Raw genomic sequence first — 17677 nt, 5'->3', positions numbered from 1 at the left:
GGGCTGACGACTAAGCCGCTGCAAGCAATTCCCTTAAAAAAAAAAAAGCTGCTTTGGAGGAGCCCGTCCACAGGACCCCTCCTCCCTGGGCGCCCCCCACCCCTCGCCTGCCCCTCCCGCCCTCCCTCGCACCCCCTTCCCCGCCCCCCCGCCCCCCCCACCGGCTCCCGGGCGCCCGCCTCCCTCCTTCGCGGACTGTCTCCCGACACGCCGGCTGAGAGCCCTTTTTGACTGCGAGCGGCGGCAGCAGAGCAGAGGCGGCGGCGCAGGACCTGCAGTCGCCCGGGATTCCCTCCAGGTGACGATGCTCTGGTTCTCCGGCGTCAGGGCTCTGGCTGAGCGTCCCTGCCGGCGCTCGCCTGGGATTACCTGCTGCGTCTTGCTGCTGCTCAATTGCTCGGGGGTCCCTATGTCTCTGGCTTCCTCCTTCTTGACAGGTAGGGGAGGGGGCGGAGGGATTGGCCCTCCGGGACGCTGGTGTGGTACCTGGGAGAGGAGGCGCTGGCTTGCCCCGGGCACGGGAGGGTTTGAAGCGAGCACCTTGGCGCCTGCCCTTCACTGGTTGATGAGGATGGCGAAGAAGTGAAGCCCGGGGGTTAAGGGCTGGGAAGGCTGCGAGTAGGTGCAGAGGTTGAGGACGGAGAGGCTGTTGCCTTTAATGCAGTGATAATAGACATCCTTCTATTGAATTTGAGAACATTTTAAATTTATTTTAATGTTTTCCTCAATGCTTATTTTAATCTTTTCTCCCCCTATACAATTAGGGAAAAATTTTGTTCAGTTTTTCTCACGTGGTCCTGTCTCACTCTGTAAGGTTCCAATATATCTACTGTGTTAAGAGTGCTTTTTAAAGCACTGGCTTTCCTGACCTTGAATTTAAAGAAGCTATCATATTTAAAAAACGTCCTGATAGCAGGATATAATAATTATATATTTTCAGGCAGGTGAAGAGCTCAGTTGCTATTCTGAAGGACATACTTTACTGACACCTGGTGCAGAAAAGAAAATATCAAGGCAATTTCTAAGAGAAGAGACAAGAGGATTGCCTTTCAAAAAGTGATTTCAACCCAAGACAGTATAAGGCAGATGCATATAAAGGCATTGATATTCATTGATGGGGTCTTGACTTTTGTTCAAATATAAAATCTGCCCTAATGGCCAATCTAAATTTTTTGCATATGGGGGTGTGTGTTTAGTTGAAATGCCTTCATAAATAGGAGGAGTGTTATTAAAGGTCCAGTGAAATACTTGGGATTGTGCTTAAATCATCTTAGAACAGAAAATCTATCTCTATATCACAGTTTTTTTTAAATCTACTTAAATAAAACTATTCAAAATAGATTTTTTTCCCCAGGGGGTTGTTTTTGGTGAGTTTGATAATGTAAAATTCATTAAGACTTTCAGAAATTTGGGTAGATGTTTCCAAAAGGAGTAGTGTAAAAATTGAAAATGTTGTAATAATACTACTAAGCTAAGTTTAAACTAAAAAAATTTGCCCTTAATTTCAGGTTCTGTTGCAAAATGTGAAAATGAAGGTGAAGTCCTCCAGATTCCATTTATCACAGACAACCCTTGCATAATGTGTGTCTGCTCGGTAAGTGTGGAGATCAGGTAATATGAATTCAATTGCTTCCTCTGACAAGATGAATCCATTAAATGTGATAATATAACTAGATCCTAGAACTTCTCTTTAGTCATTACAAAATTGCACATAACTGCCCATAGTTGGTGAATTGAATCCAGTTGAATTTCTGAGTTTTGTGGACGTAGGCAATTTCCATTTCATCCAACTGGAAATTCTTATCTTTGTCATCATTCTTAAAGAAATAAACTTAAAATGGACTTTGTATGATGTTGTCTTGGTGAAAATTACAGTTTGTAATGTCTTTCCAGTAATGGCTACTGCCACCAAATCATAGGCGCCACCAAACTTTCTGCCTTGGTTCTATGGTTTGAGCTTAGCAGGAAAATAATGAGATAACATTTAGGTATAAAAGTCAGGGATAAGATGGGGGAAATAGAGGTGACAGCCGCAAAAAAACCTCATGAGGACAAGATGTAATTTTGGATTTCTTTGCTTTTTGTACCCTAAGCTCTCAAATACAATCTTTACTTCTGATTTGGAAGCAGTAGTCAGAAAGAACAATTCTATCCTTAAGAGAGTGACACTTAACTGTCAGCTGCTTAGTTAACACTGGCAGTGGCTAGTACGTTCAAAAAGGTAATAATTTGTTTCAATTTACTTTAATAGTTAATGATACATCTAATAAGTAACTACTTGGGGGAGATTAAGTAGTATAAATAAGAATTTCTGAGGTGAAATATAGATCCATAAAGAGCAACATTTTTTCTTAAGAGTGTTTTACATGTCAATAAATTTTAGCAAACCTTGATTCAAAACTGCATATCACAAAACCCTGTTGGAAATAAATTAAGGCAGTCAAATGCAAAGCCCAAAAGTGATAGATGACTACTTGTTATCAGTTCAGCATGCTGTATGGAAGGGAGTCATCTCTGCTTAGGTGAAAGCCAAGCCATCTGAGTTTACACTACCCAAACTTTTTTTGTGACAAGAGTTAAGGTCAATGTTGCACAGTGATAAATGGGTGAAGGTATCAAATGATTCTCAGGTTCTTGAGACTAAGGAAATCAACAGAAACAAGTAAAAATGCACTGCATTCACTGACACGATAAAATTGTGTCTAAGAAAAAAGAGGTAAGAGAGAGGGGTTTTTCAGATTTTATGTTTGTGGGTTGTCATTTTAATTAATGATCTTTTACTAAAGGACTTGTTGAAAAGGAGCTTCGAGTTTAAATTTTGACTCAGTTGTAGATTTACAAATGCAGTGTGTGTGTACGTATATCCTTTTTTTTTCTTATCTGTATACTGTGAGTGAATTACTTTATCTTAATCTCTTATGATTTCAGAGGAAATTACCCTGACCAAGTAATATTTAAATGTGCTGAGAGCTCCACATGTAAAATATTGTTTTTCTCTTCGTCGATATTCCTGTTTATAAAGTTTACGTATATAGTTTGGGTTTTGCAGACTGTTTCCAAGTAACATTATGCATAATTCTCCATGCACCATTCCTCCTTTTTACTATTTCTACCTCAGTGGAAAATAGTGCCTTTCTCTGAAAGTGGGAGACTTAGTGATAAGAAGATAGGTGTTAGAATCCTGCAGTTTTGAAGGTAAAGCGTAAATCTGAAAAGATGCATCAGTTGGAATTCAAGTGGGAATGATACTTATTCCGGAAAAGTATCGATTAAATTCAGAAGGGTAGTGGGTTCATTTATGTCGTTAATATTTAAGTAATATTTGGAGGTATCAACCCTGGGTGAGTGATGTCTATGTAACATCAGGACTCTGGCTGTCAGACTTACCCTCGGACTTACCCACTAGGAGCTCTTTCATTAGCTGAAAGGCACAGCGATACGTTATCATGATCTTTACAGGGGTTTAGGATTATGGGGCCCAAGTCGTCACAGTCATTATTGCTTCCCAAACATCGGTACTGACTTGGTAACAGTCAGAATAGATGGATGCCCACTCCTCTCTTTGTATATGCTCTTGCACACTTCCGTGGGCCCACTGCAGTTCTTGGATCTCAAAGCACCCCAGCCTGCTAGGAGGCTGCTCGGCATTTTTAGCCTTAGGCTGGAAGGTAGACATATTTAGCAGATTGATAATGTTAGCAATGGTAAACATTTATGAAACACTTTTTCCTTGCTGGGCACTTATCTAAGCTTGCATTATTTCATTTAATCCTCACAAAAATCCTTTGAGGGCTTGTCCCTTTATTTCACAGATGAGGAAACTCAGGTTTATGGGGTTAAGTAACTCGTGAAGGTCACATTTGAGTCAATAGCAGAGCTGGAACTCACTGTCAGTTTTGTCTGCCTCTAGACCACATGCCTATAACCAGGAGAAATAGGCTATTTGTTTAGTTAAAGATACGAGAAAGCAAGGAGAAAACAGAAAATTATTTTACCTTTTACCATTTCTCGAGTTATTTTTTTTTTCTTTTGAGTCTTTCTGTAGTTCACTTAGTTAACATTTGCTAATCACATTATATGAAAGGAACATTTCGTTATGATTTCAGTTGACCTGCAGGGAGCGTTAGTCGTGAGCTAGTTTTGTGTATGTACATTAAGAGGGTATGTAATAATCTCAGCTGTACTTTGGATAAAGAGAATAGTCATATTTAGTTTGTGTTGATCCAGCCTTTTGGCAGAAAGGTACCTAAGGCTGAGTGTAAGCTCATATCTTATTTCATAACATATACAAAAAAAAAAAAAAAAAAAAAAGCTAACCTCAAGGTATGCTTAAAAAAGATGTAAAATGTTACAGTTGGGAGGAAAGAGGTGGCACAAAGTCCCGTGTGTAATTACAGAGGAAAAGCTTGAAAAACCCCACAAAGTCAACTTGGCCTGATTTAAACTTTTAAGCTGCAAAATGTTTCAAATGTGGAGTGAGCTCATTTCTGCGGAGGTTTTGAGGATGACAGTGGGCGCAGTGGCCACGGGAAGCAGAACTGAATAATTTTATTCTCATTTATCATCGTCTGCACGGATCCGAGCATTGCCAGAGCCAGGCCTGGTCCAAGAACAACCTGTTTGTTAGCTGGCGGTGGAATCTCATTTTAAAGTGTGTAGGCCAAAAAGCTTCGGTTCATCTATGCTGGAAGGAAGGTGAGAAGCTGGCCCACCGTCCTAAAATCTAGAGAGCTGGGTGGGCAACTGAGGTTAGAAGATGCACGTGCTTTATTATTTAGTGAGAAAGCAAAGCACGACTTTTCCCCACCTTACAAAATAGTCTTTTATAGAGCTGAGGAAGGCAGGCCCAGACTTATTACGGTTTTGCGTGACATTTTTCCCCCTTCTTGCTAGGATTATTTTTCCCATAATGTGTAGGAAAACACATTGGTGCCTGCCCTGAAATACAGCTGATAGGAGCCAGCCATACCCACATAAATGAACCCAAAGTGATTCCCTGCATCGTTGGATGTCCCCAAATCCACCAACTGTCTGTGATAAGTGGTACTCATACTTCTTAGCCTTTTCCACTTGACTGTAGAATAGGAAGAAACGGCAGAAACCAGTGAGTTGGGCCCTGTACTAGAAACCTGAGAAAACTTTGGAGGCTGGAACTCAGAAAACCAGAAGTCATAGCTTAGTTTGGCATACATTTTGTTCAGCAGAAAACATTATTTTGAGGTTGAAGTTTCCTCTTTTAAATCCAGAGGTGCAATGTAGAAATGGACCCTTTGCTTATAAAAAGCAATGTGAAATTCAGTATTACAAGAATCAGGGCTCCACCTATCTCGGAGCCAACCAAATAGTGAAAACAGAGGAGACCTTGTCTGCTGTCTAATGTTTTTTTAATCACAAAAATCCTTTATCGCTAAACAAGTAGCTCCCAGTATCTTAGATTCTCTCGGGTGCCTTATCTCCATAAAATCCTCATGTTTTTCACTGTTCAGATTAACTAGCTGGAGAAGAGAAATCTATTGTCTGAGCAAGTGTTAGGCACATGTTTGAGAAGGAGGGAGATAACATTGCATGAGGATTCAATTCGTATGTATATGTATGAGAGAGAGATGGGGTGGGGGGAAGAGAGAAAGCAAAAGAGACGTAAAGCAGTCCAGATGTGTTTAGAGAGATACTGCACTTGATATATGAACATTTATTATTATTATTATTATTGTTATTTTGAGACAGAGTCTCACTCTATTGCCCGGGCTAGAGTGCTGTGGCATAAAGCTCTCAGCAACCTCAAACTCCTGGGCTCAAGCAATCCTCCTGCCTCAGCCTCCCAAGTAGCTGGGACTACAAGCATGCACCACCATGCCCGGCTAATTTTTTCTATATATTTTTAGTTGTCCAGATAATTTCTTTCTATTTTTTTTAGTAGAGATGGGGTCTCGCTCTTGCCCAGGCTGGATGAACATATATTAATACATAGGTTGCCATATTTTTTTAGAGTTTTTCTTATCATTTCTAGACTTGGGATGCTCACCAAGGACACGATCTTATTTATTTATTCTTTAATTTTTACTCTGTTTAGAAGGTAATGTGACCAATTGCCTTTCAATAAAACAGTTTTGGGAGAAGGTAACTAATTTATGGGATTGTGTTGGCAAATTCACAAAGACCAGCTCGGAGACAGTTATTCTTATCCAGGCTTTATTCAGGCCCAGAGAAGCAGAGGAAGTCTCCTGAGGTCACACAGTTACTAAGAGACATAACTGGGATGGGTAGCCAGTTCTTTCTCTGCTAAACCAATTTGCCTCTGCTGGTCCTTTGCTACTTAAAAATATCCACAGATACCTTCAAGGGTTTCAGTGAGTAGTTTCACCCTCCACGGGGCTAGCTCCTTGAGGGTAGTTAGGGTGGTTTTGATCTTGTAGCACTAAGCTAGTCTGGAATTTGGAGAGCCTTTCCAAGGAAGACAGGGCTTTTGCCTGGCATCATATCATTTAGGCAAAGAGCTGTGGCCCAGGCATCAGACAGGCCTGGGTTCAAATCTAACTGGTGGTGAACTTGAGATAATCTCCTCACCTTTCTAAAGCTCAGTGTCCTTAACTGGTGAATGGGATGGATATCAACATCTAGCTCATAGAATTGCTGTGTGAATTAAATAAGATACAGTATATAAGGCTTGGCCCAGGGCATGCCATATAGTAAGCTGTCTGGAATGATTTTTTTATTGCTGTGGTTGATGATGGTGTTATTTTTAAAATTCTCATTTCGTCACATGGAATAGGATGCAAAGGTTTATCAGGAAAGGATGAAAAGGGAAGCCGATAGAGACGTCTGGCGAATAATGCCAAGCCCACCCATCATTGTGAATGAATAGAGTTTGCCGGTAACATTTAGTGAGTTTTTCTGCCCCTCCAGACTTGGACTGGGCTGATCTAGGCTGCTTCCTTATTGGTCCAGGGTTCTTTGGGCCCTGGTGTAAGTTTTCCCCTTGCTCTCCATTAAACATTAAAAAAAAACTTTCCATGGAAGAGGGGCCTCCTTTCTTGCATAGTATTTACATCTCTGTGCCTGTGGGGTCACCTTCACTTGTACTTTTATTGGCAGAGGGATAGGGTTGGGAGTTGGGAGCACTGTAATTCTGGAAAAACTGCCTAGTGGTCTGGCATCGTGGGGATTTTCCTGGCCTGCCTTGTGGAAGTCTCTCGACCCCGTTCCAGACCTGAGTGTGTTTTCGCTGCCTACTTACTCACTGCTCCCCTTCCCCATCCCCGTCCCATTTCAAGTGTGCTTTATTTTGTTTCCCGGCACCGGACTTGACCATGTGCATCAACAGTAAACTGTGTTTTAAGTGTAGCAAATAGAGATGAGCAAGGAGGTCCCTTCCCTAGCCTGGAATACAGGTAGCGCAAGGGAAAGAGCATGGGAGAGATAATGGGAAAAGTCAGGCAAGCCAATACGGTGGAAAATAAAACCGGTTAATAAAAATTTACTGAATAAATAAAGGATATCATTTTTTTCGCACCCTCTTCTATGGTACTTCTGTCTAACTGATGGTATATTGAATCCTTTGTGCTATAAAAGAACACAAATAACACCACCTTTCATGGCACGAGGAGGTCAAGTGTGCTTGTTGAACTTAGTTAAGATCAGCAAATGAGCTGGGTGTATATTTTAAGACCTGTTGATTCTCAGTTCTAATTCTATAAAACATCGCTCAAGGCACTAGGGATAGCAGGTTATAAATTCAATAATATTATTCTTTCTTCCTTCTTTCCACACCTCATCCCCCTTGCATTTTATTTTATTATTTTTAGCCTTTTCTGTGTTTGAGGCATTGTGCTGGTTCCTTTGAGGAGACAAAGGCCAATAGGGTAGATTCTTGCCCACAGCCTGATGGGGAGACGGACACGTGGATAAATAAGTTTTACAGGAGTGACAGAAAAGCACTATAATAGACTTGAACCCAATTACTAAGGGGGCTGCAGATGAATGCTCTGACTAAAGTATCTGGGACCTTCATGCGGGAGGAGAGGTAGTCCAGGCAAAGCTTTGTTGGAGGAAAGACACAGAAGAGCATGGGCTTGGGGTGTGCGGGAATGGCAGAGTCCAGTGTATCCAAAGCCCTGATGGAGCTGGAGTTAGAAAGCTCCATGGGAACCAGCACGGGAGCACCTTGAATGTAATAACAAGGATATCAGTTCCATTCCTGTAACTGGGGGGGTGGGGGGGGGAGCCACTTAATACTTTTGTGCAGCTGCACAACCCAGTAAGATGCGTTTTATATAAAGGTCTCTAGCAGCTTTTGTGGGGAATGTTTGGAGTGTGCAGAGGCTGGAGTTTGGACAACAGCCTTCAGGGATGTGTTGTGGTCAGGTGAGAATAAACAACCTGGAGCAGGGGTGGGCGGTGGCAATGGAAAAAAGGTGTTGAGATACACCAGTATTGCTCATTCTTTTGAATTTCTTTAACTACTTTCCAGCTCTAGAATATTTGGATTAAAAGACACCAAACTACACTCAGCAAGACACAGTAGCTAAAATGCAGTCGTCATTACAGTGATCTGTAGCGTATCCCTGTGGCACAACCACTTTGCTCGTCAGTTGGCGTCTGCAGAGCAGGGTGCTGCTACTTGAGTAGAACAGTTCTCTTCCCAGAGCTCACTCTCAGAGTCCTGTTTTGAGAGCCAGCTCTCTCACCTTACTCCCGGTGGTACCCTGGTTTACACTGCCGCGTGATCCAGTTGGCAAATCATTCAGTCTGGTAGGCATTTTCCTGATAGTATGTGTGCTCAATGGCAGCACAAATTTTATAAATTAATCAGAATTGGGTGGCTCACTTTTACAAAGAGCACCAATGTGCTGTGACATTGAGAACCCCTAGACTTGCAGAGGAGTTTGAGAGCCCAAGGTGATAGCACTTGGCAAGAAAATAGATGGCAGAGGCGAGAGATGGGGCAAATTGAAGGGAATTTTGAGAGTTCTAGCCAACGCCATAGACAGTGTAGGAAGAGAAGGGGTCAGTGGTGTGGATGGGTGAGGGGTCACCAATTTAGATGTGATTAATTGGTCTTGATAGACCTTCCAAGTAGAAAAGTCCTTTAGGCTCTTACAAATATGGATCTTGATCTCAGTGTAGAGAACTCAGGACTAGACATCTGCATATAAATAAACTTCAAAACTTTGAGAATAAATTATTTGTCTTGGGAAGGGGTCTAAACTGAGATTTTAATAAATGGGCCTATAGTATTGACTAGAAGGGTTATTTCTAAGAGAAGGTTAGAAAAGGAGAAACCTACGAAGGAGGAGTGTGGGCAATAGTTATAGAGGCAGGCGAAGAACCCAGAAGGCACAGGCCAAGGCAAAGGATGTTTGAAGAAGACAAAGGCTAGTGGTATTAAATGTTGGAAAGCATTAGACTGAAGGTTCTAGAAGGATATCAAAGAAGGAAATTTCCCTTCATCTTCTCAGACTAATGGAAACAATAAACGGTGGTTCCAGCCCCCAGTACCTCCTGCACATTTGCACACGGAATTGAATTGATCATAGATTGCATTCAGTGGAAGCTCATTTGGCAGGAATCCCAAACTAAGATGGTGTAGGGATTTTGAAAATTTAATGCCAAAATCACAAATTTTCCAAACTTTGATTTTAAAACATCATAACAAAAGTGAATAAATACCACATGAAATTTTAAAAGGTACCCAAACAAAACTAATTTCATGGATAAAACTAATATACTTGCAAACATTGTTGGAATGTTTCTACAGTTAAATGTAAAATGGACCAGGCCACATATAGACTTTTTTTTTAATTGGGAATAAAAGTAACAATATAAAAGAGTCTGACTAATATAAAAACTTATGATTATGAACTTTCAGGTTTGCTCTATTAAATTGTTAATGATGCTTTAAAAATATTATGATATGATTTTATGTCAAATTGTAGGTCTTCAGGTAAAATATTTTCTTCTTTCATGAAATTTTTTATGCCCATTTGGTCAGGGCAGTAAGCCGTGGAGAGGGGGCCTTGGTGTCGGAATGTATGGGTTCAAGTCTCAACCAGGCCGCCTGGTGTCTGTGCACCACTGGGCAAGTGCCTTGCTGTCTCTGAGCCTTAGCTGTGAGTGCTGGACAAGTCACAGTGCAAACCTAAGTGGCTGGCTGCAGACATTCACCGAGGTGATGCAAATGGGTTAAAGGCGATGATGTTTGTGCAAGCCATTTGTGAACAGCGTAAATGAAATTGTTATGAAGGGCAAGAGCTTGGCTAGAAGAATGTGAAGTGTATACCGTAAGCCAATTCTTAGCAGGCGATTTAATGAATATATTCTTAAATGATAGCATCATGGTTCCTGTTTCTACCCCTTAATAGTTGCATGGCTTTAGGTAAGTTGCCTTATTTCTGTATCTCCACCTCTCTCTCTTCATCATGAGGCTCTTGTCAGAATCGTGAGTTAAAAAATGTAAAATTCTCAAAACGTGGCCTGAAACATGGCAAGCACTTCGGAAATGATACCCACTGCCACGGTCGACAGGCCTGTGAACTTACTGCCTGTGCCATACTTCCAAGAAGTGATCCAGTGGACGGTTTTTATTACAATTTATTGTCAACACCTATGACATGTGTTTGCTCTGAATTTCTCTGGGGTAGACAATGGGATATCAGGAGAGGTGACTGCTTTTCTGTGAAAGATGGAAGACCCTGGTAGTATTGGGGGATTAGGAAGAAGGGTTGCTTCTCTCTTTTTCATCTTCAAAGCATCAGCGGCTTGATCTAATTGCCGAGTGGGCCCCCTGAACTCGATGCTTCTGAGCCCCGTCCATTTTGAAGAGTGGCCCAGTGTCCTACTTTCCAACCAACCACGTGTGCTTACCTGTGGGATCAGGCCTTGTCCTGTAAAGGGGCAACCCAGGGGAACTGGCGTGACTAGATTTGGACACGTGGGCCCTGCGATTCACGCAGCTATCTGTGCCTGGGGCCAGCCCTCCTGCAACTCCCCTTGGAGCCTGCTGCTGCTTCTCCTTCCTGGCATGTTCTGCCTTGTCGTGTAGTGACTTGGGCACGATGTCCTCAAGTGTAAGAACCCTGTCACGGTCATCTCTGTCAGGGCCTAAGCTTCAGCAAAAGGGCCACAACCTTGGGACTTGAGTGGGAGTTAGGCTGGAGTTTCCTGTTTATAGTGTGGGTTGTTAACACTTGGGATAGCTCCCCCAGAATGGAACTCCAAGTTCCAAAACATGAGTCTCCCAGAGAGTTTGTCACAGAAGGTCAACCTCCTCTATAAAAGACATTCTAAATAATCATTACAAAAACATGCTTTTTTTTTTTTCCTTCAAAAGGAATGTAATCACATTTTAAAATATAGGATCATATAGACGGTAAGACCTGCTTTTATTTGTGATAAAAGGAACATTCCCTCTTATAAGAAATATCCTGCTGTCAAAAGCAGAACTGTAAGTGACAACGCAGGAGGTGCAAAGGAGGTTCTGGGACTATCTGACTTCCACTTTCGAAAGTCACAACGAGCAGTGCCTCCCGATCCCTGTAGCTGGCACGCCCCCGTCCTTTCCAGCCCCTTTCACTGAGGCTGACTCCAAAATCTCGACACAAGTCTTTATGTTTATATTAGGTTTTGGATGTTAGCTCCCTTGGCTTCTGGGAGCTGACTCTGTTGAAAATTATGTTTTTCTTTTAAGGACAAAGGCCTTATTGTATATACATGTCGTGTAGTGTAATGAGCTTTTTTTTTTTTTTAAATGTTAGGTAATGGGTAGTACTAACCCAGATCTGCCAAATGAAAGTTCAAAGATCTGTAACCCGACTGGCAATTTTAAGGTTTCACGCAGGTAACTCAACAAGAGAAAATGAGAAGGTGGGACAAGCGGCATCTTCACTGACCACAGCGTGTCCCCCAGATGCCCTGCTTTGGTGGAACAACCGTAGAACGACTGTGAGAGAGGACCTGCAACATGAGTGGTGGTACCCCAGGGCCACTTCAAAGAGAAGGACAGTGATCATAAAAATAGGGAAGATAATGATCATCACATATTAACTTGTAAAATCACCTACTTCCAAAGTAACTTTTGTATTCTTGGTCAAATAAATAGATTTTGGCCAGATGATTTTTCACGGGTGCTGACCCTGTAGGCATAGGCTGAGCAGCTTATTTTTAGACCCTGTGTGGTTTGTCGGCCTCTCCAGTGGTGCTGCTGGCCTCTTCGGCGGTGGGTGACCTCAGGAAGGCTGTTTCCAGGGGAGGCAAGAGACCTGCCTGGCCCCGGGAAAGGAGGCATGGAAAACTGAAGCTGCCCTTCCATTTCTTTGGCACTCAGTGAGAAGCATTTTTAGCTTCTTTATCTTAATCTATTTTCCCCATTCTTCTTAAACATTTTTTTTTTTAAAACCTATTTTCCCAGGTTCCTCTCTGAGGCATGTGTATCTATGGACTGCAGCCATAACATTAAGGTTCCTCTAACCCTTCACTGCTTTCTTTGCCGTGAGCAAAGTAATTACACTTTCATTCTTCACCATGTTTATTCTTGGAGTGTCTTATTAAAAAAAATACGTGGGGACTCATTTTCCATTTCATTTTCTAATTGAACAGAGCTATTTGTGCCAAGATATCAAAATTGTCCCCTCTCTGCTCAGAGGGCAGAGCCTGCGTTGCATCAGTGGCCTGAAGTGCTCAAAGTTTCTGCCTCCGGTAAAACCTGTGAGTGCCAAGTGCTATATTCGACTGCCTCAGTGTGTTCCTTTGCCTCCCAGAAATGCATGAATTCTGGAGGCACTCACAGCCTGCCGGCTCTCTCCTGCTTTGTGGATTTATGGCGTAAAAACAGTAGCATCAAGGCATTCACATAGCGGCGTTGTTTTGGTCTCAGGGGGACACTATTTTCCCGAATGAGAGGACATAAGAGATTAAGCAGACATTCTCCCATTTGGGAGCTGCGGTGCCGAAGCGGTAGGGTCCAGCCAGGGCCCCTTGTTTATGCTCTTTGAGGGGAATGGGGCCTGTTAGACTTGAGTCGTGGCGATTTCCTGTTTTCAAGCATGTGGGAAACAGTGGTTCTGGTGCCCAGCAGGACCCCCCAGAGGTCAGCTGGAGCTCCATTAGCACGTAGGTGAGCACCAGGATGGAATTCCTTGTCCCTAAGAGGCAATGGAAGAACCTGTGGAAAAGCTGGGTGGCGGGGAAGGGGGCAGGAACCTGCCCTTTTTGTGAGTCTCGTTAGTCTGGGGGTGGCTTCTGCTGGAGAAACTGGCCCTCTCTATCCCTGCTGGGATGTGCTGGAAATGCATGTACCAGATGGCGTTGCTTCCTTTCCTCCGTGGGTGCATGTGTGTGCAGGGGAATAGTTGGGATTTATTAAAAGCTGAATTTTTTTTTTCTGTCTCATGTAAACCATATACTAAGCCAGGGCAATGTGAAATTTTCTTAAATTATTTTGCATACTTTTTGGCCATGTTACAGAAATCTAGAGCCCCCAGATTTCAGTGTTACGAATTTTTGATATTTATCTGGCATTGACCTATAGAAATAGCAGTTTTATGTGGTTTGACCTTGTGTATACTTTGAGTATCTTTAGACTTTTTCAAGGGGGATATTTATCCTCCGGGTTATTGCAATGCACCTGAGTGAGGAGGCCTTTAAATTCAGAGTAAACTTCCACCGGGTTCATAAACTAAAATATGGTGATATAGCAAAATGCCTCTCAATCTGGGCACCTCCAACTCTGAATTGATGGGGTCTTCTGTACATCCTCAAGACCCCCTCTGACGGTGGCGGGGAAGAGGGGGGAGGATGCGGGGGCGGTGCTCAGCTTAGTGGGGGAGCACATGGTAGGGGCTCTGCAGGAAATGTGGGAACTGCATCGCAGGACTGGCGTAGGAAAATGATTGATTGGTGGTCATTAAACTCGGCACATATTTATTGAGCATTTATGTTAATAATGTCCTGAGGCACTGCAAGATTGGAGAAATGCTTTTTACATGAACAAAAAGAGAATTAAATTATGTTTGAGATAGTTTTGAAGTTACCTTTTATTACTTTGGAGTTCTTTGAAAACTGATTAACTTATGCAAGCCTGAGATATTAACTCTTGGCTGGAATATTTGATTAGTCAGAGCAACCTATGTGTCCTTGACTGTGCTAGGTTTTATACGTTGTATATGTATATGTATGTATTCAATATAACATTGGGATGGTGGTTTTAGTTTGCAAACTACCTTCTATCGTTAGAGTCTAAAATGAAAGTGTGAGTGTGTGATGAAACCAGTAGTTGTGTATGTGTGTTGGGGACCCATAGAGTGGAGTTTGAACACCGGTGACACGGGGCAGGCGATTATGTTCCCTGTGTGTTTCCTTCACTGGCAGCCTCTGCCCCTTCCTCCCTCACACCTTCAATTTGACTGTGTGTCTTCTCTTGCACAGTTGTAGGTGATTAACAAGTTAACAAGTCGGTGGTAAGAATCTTGCTTCAGTTTCTTCTGTTCTCCCACCAGGGCCCCAGCAGTGGTGGCTCTCAGATTTTAACATGCGTAAGAACCACCAGGGAGCTTGCTAAAAATGCAGATTTCCCTTGTCCTGCTCCAGAGATTCTGATTCAATAGGTCTGGCTAGCTCTGGCGCAGACCTGAGAATCTCCATTTTTTAATAAATGCTTCCAGTGACTTTTATGCAGGGGCCAATTTTTGAAAAACTCTTCCCAACGGAGGTTTAATGGAAGAAGAATGATCTATAAATATAAACATAAATAGTTATGTTTACATTTAAAAGTAGTTAGGTACAGTTGAAATTCTATTATTGGTATAGAACTTTATAATAGGTCAAGTATCATTTAAATAATGTTTTTGTGGAGGTTTCCCACAGTTATATTGCACATTAACTATCTTTATTGAGGTACTCCTTTTTCTCTTCATGTCATCTTTATCAAACCTCCTCTCGTCATCCGATCAGAATTAATCCCTTGTTCTTTGACACCTATATGTTGGTTACTTTCATTATAACCCTTCCTCCTGCTTCCTCCAAGTTTTTATTATTTATGTGGCTGTCCCCTCTACAGGACTCTACACTGCTTGAGGGTAGGAATAGTGTCTGATTCTTCTCACTATCACCCAAAACATCTAAAATAGCACCTTACAAACTTTAAGTCTCAACAGGTATTTTGCAAATAAACAGTGTTCAAAAACTGGGGAGAGGCTGAACTTCACTTTGCTCAAAGCCAGGCCGTGAGGTAGGGTAGGTGTTCTTTAGAAACCTGTTTCACCATGGTGATATAGCACCTCTTGTATTTTCCTGGAAAGAGTTGGAACCCATTCCACTATGTGAAGTATCCCAAGAATGGAAAAATAAGCACCACATGTACTCTCCATCAAATTGGTTTCACTGATCATCACCTAAGAGCACATTTAGGAATAACATTAATCGGGTGTCGGGCAGATATGGGTGGGGGAGGGGATGGGTGTATACATACGTAATGAGTGCGATGTGCGCTGTCTAGGGGATGGACATGTTTGAAACTCTGACTCAGGGGGGCGGGGGAGCAAGGGCAATATACGTAACCTAAACTTTTGTACCCCCACAATATGCTGAAATAAGAATAAAAAAAATAAAATAAAAAGAAACCTATTTCATAGTTGATATCATGAGGGCTCAAAAAAGGCAAAGCAAGACAAAGCGCACACTGAAATCAGTGAGGGGTGGGACCACAGTTCAAGACTTGGAATCCTGGCCCCCTCTGGGCTGACTCCGCTGAGGTCCAGTGCAGAGAATGCCTCCTAACCACACGGCTGAGGAAACACCCTGACCCAGCAAACAGCTTCCCTGGGGATTATGTTGTTAGCAGTCCTGGAGGTCCGCCTAGGTAGAGTCCTGTCTGGCACCTCTGGGTGGGACGAGCTGACCCGTGGGGCTGCTGAGTGCCTTTTCCTGTGCCGGATTCCCGCGGGGATACACTCTGTTGCCTGTGGTCTTGCTGGGGTGGGTAGCAGCTGCAAGATGAAGCTGATGTGACCTGTGTCTGTTGCTTCTTCAGTTTGAGCCAACTAGATGTAGCAATTTGACAAAAAATCCAGGGTTTTATGACTGACCTGGTGGGATCCAGCAGGAACCAGAGGCAAACGATGAGGGGGGAGGGCCAGGTGAGGCCGGAGCTAGAGGCAACTCCTCACCCCAACCCCTTCCAGTCCCAAAACCTCTCCAAGAGGCCATTTCGTCTTGCTGGCAGCTTATATCCAGCAGATTCCTTCTTTGTCCAGAACAAAACCACTCTGGGAAATGTCAGTTCTTTTCTCTCTCTTACGTTGCCTATTTCATCCCATACTTTCCTTTCCCTGTTCAGGGTGAGTGTCAAGTCAACCTGACTAGGCTCTGATTCATGTATGTCACCTTCACATAATTCTTGTCATGTGATTAGACAATTTCTCAACCTTTATTTATTTTGTGTAGAATGGGGTCTCGCTATGTTGGCCAGGCCTGTCTCAAACTCCTGGGCTAATGCAATCTTCCTGCCTTGGCCTCCCAAAGTGCTGGGATTTACAAGGCCTGAGTCACCGTGCCCAGCCAGCAGTTTCCCATACTTTAAATGAGAATCCTTTTTTTTTTTAAAAGTTTTAAATTAGGCTGGCATTCCATTGTTCCAGGGTTCCATCCTTATCATCTTCATCTTTATTATTTTTTTAGTATGTTATTTTCTTTCCTTGTTATTAGTGCAGCCATTCCATGATGTCACTGCTTCTCAAGTTTCATGTCTAGTTCTTCTCAGTCTCAGTTTTTAATGCTTGGTTTCAACCCGACACTGAAATGCACAAACTGGTATTACATGAGGTGGTTGTTCCTCCTCCACACACTGGGGGCCAGACATTCGGATGGATAGAATGTGCAGCTTGGAGCTCACTGACCTCAGCGAAGTCGGGTGATCTGGTGGAGAGCCAGAGGACGGCCGTGTGTGAGAAGATCGCCAGCTAGCTCAGAGCAATGTCAAGTTTCCAGGTGGGGGTTTAGGAGATATATTTCACTAATGATGATGTGCTGATATGATTTAGCCTGGTGAAGAGAATGCCCAGGGGAAACTTTAACAGCCTTCAAATATGTGGGAAGGAAATATTATGTTGAAAGGACAGAGAAGAGTACTAATCCCAAAGTTGCAACATAGCGTTAGCTTCAGTTTCTCTGCTGACCTCTGCCTCACAATTGCTTCCAGAGTGAGTCCCAAGCTGGTTGTGGGGTCCTGGCTTCTCTGCTTCTTGGTCGGTGCCTGCCTGTGTGTGCGGGCGGCCCCCTGGATCCCTGGGTGCTAGTTACCTTGCTGCAGATGAACATTATGGTCCTCACTTTGAGTCACACTTTTTGGGATCACAAATTAAAAGCAGGGTCTGACTGTGGACTCTGTTTATCCCAGGGTTTTGGCTTTAGGACTTACTATGAATGAGAAAGAAAGCTTCAATTGAGAGATTTCCCTTTCTTTTTCTTTCTACTGCTCCTAAGTGTTTAATGTTCTCTCACCCCACACCCCTCTTTAATATTCACCTAGTTTTTGATCACTAAGCTCTGTTTGGTCACTAAGCTTTGTTGTTTGGGGACATTGGTCCTCGACCTTTTCCCTTGCATTCTCAGCAATTCTAGCCAATCAACATTTTTCCACACTTAAGTCTATTCTCTCCAAGAGGTAGGTTGGAGGGCATGGTAATTA

At 42.9% G+C, this 17677-nt stretch overlaps 1 protein-coding gene across 2 annotated transcripts in view; it reads left to right on the top strand.

The window, feature by feature from the left end:
* Positions 1-285: 285 nt before the first annotated feature.
* Positions 286-17677, top strand: part of BMPER (BMP binding endothelial regulator) — a 243184-nt gene continuing 225792 nt past the window's right edge. For both annotated transcript variants that reach the window (XM_069462240.1, XM_069462239.1), the window contains exons 1-2: positions 286-437; positions 1509-1594. In XM_069462240.1, coding sequence (XP_069318341.1) covers positions 305-437; positions 1509-1594 — 219 coding nt within the window. In that variant the 5' untranslated portion in view covers positions 286-304. The remainder of the gene's footprint in view (positions 438-1508; positions 1595-17677) is intronic.

The sequence above is a fragment of the Eulemur rufifrons genome, chromosome 29, assembly GCF_041146395.1.
Source record: "Eulemur rufifrons isolate Redbay chromosome 29, OSU_ERuf_1, whole genome shotgun sequence".
NCBI classification, from domain to species: domain Eukaryota; kingdom Metazoa; phylum Chordata; class Mammalia; order Primates; family Lemuridae; genus Eulemur; species Eulemur rufifrons.
The sequence above is the reverse complement of the archived record's forward strand: the minus strand, read 5'-3'. Positions and strand labels throughout refer to the sequence as shown.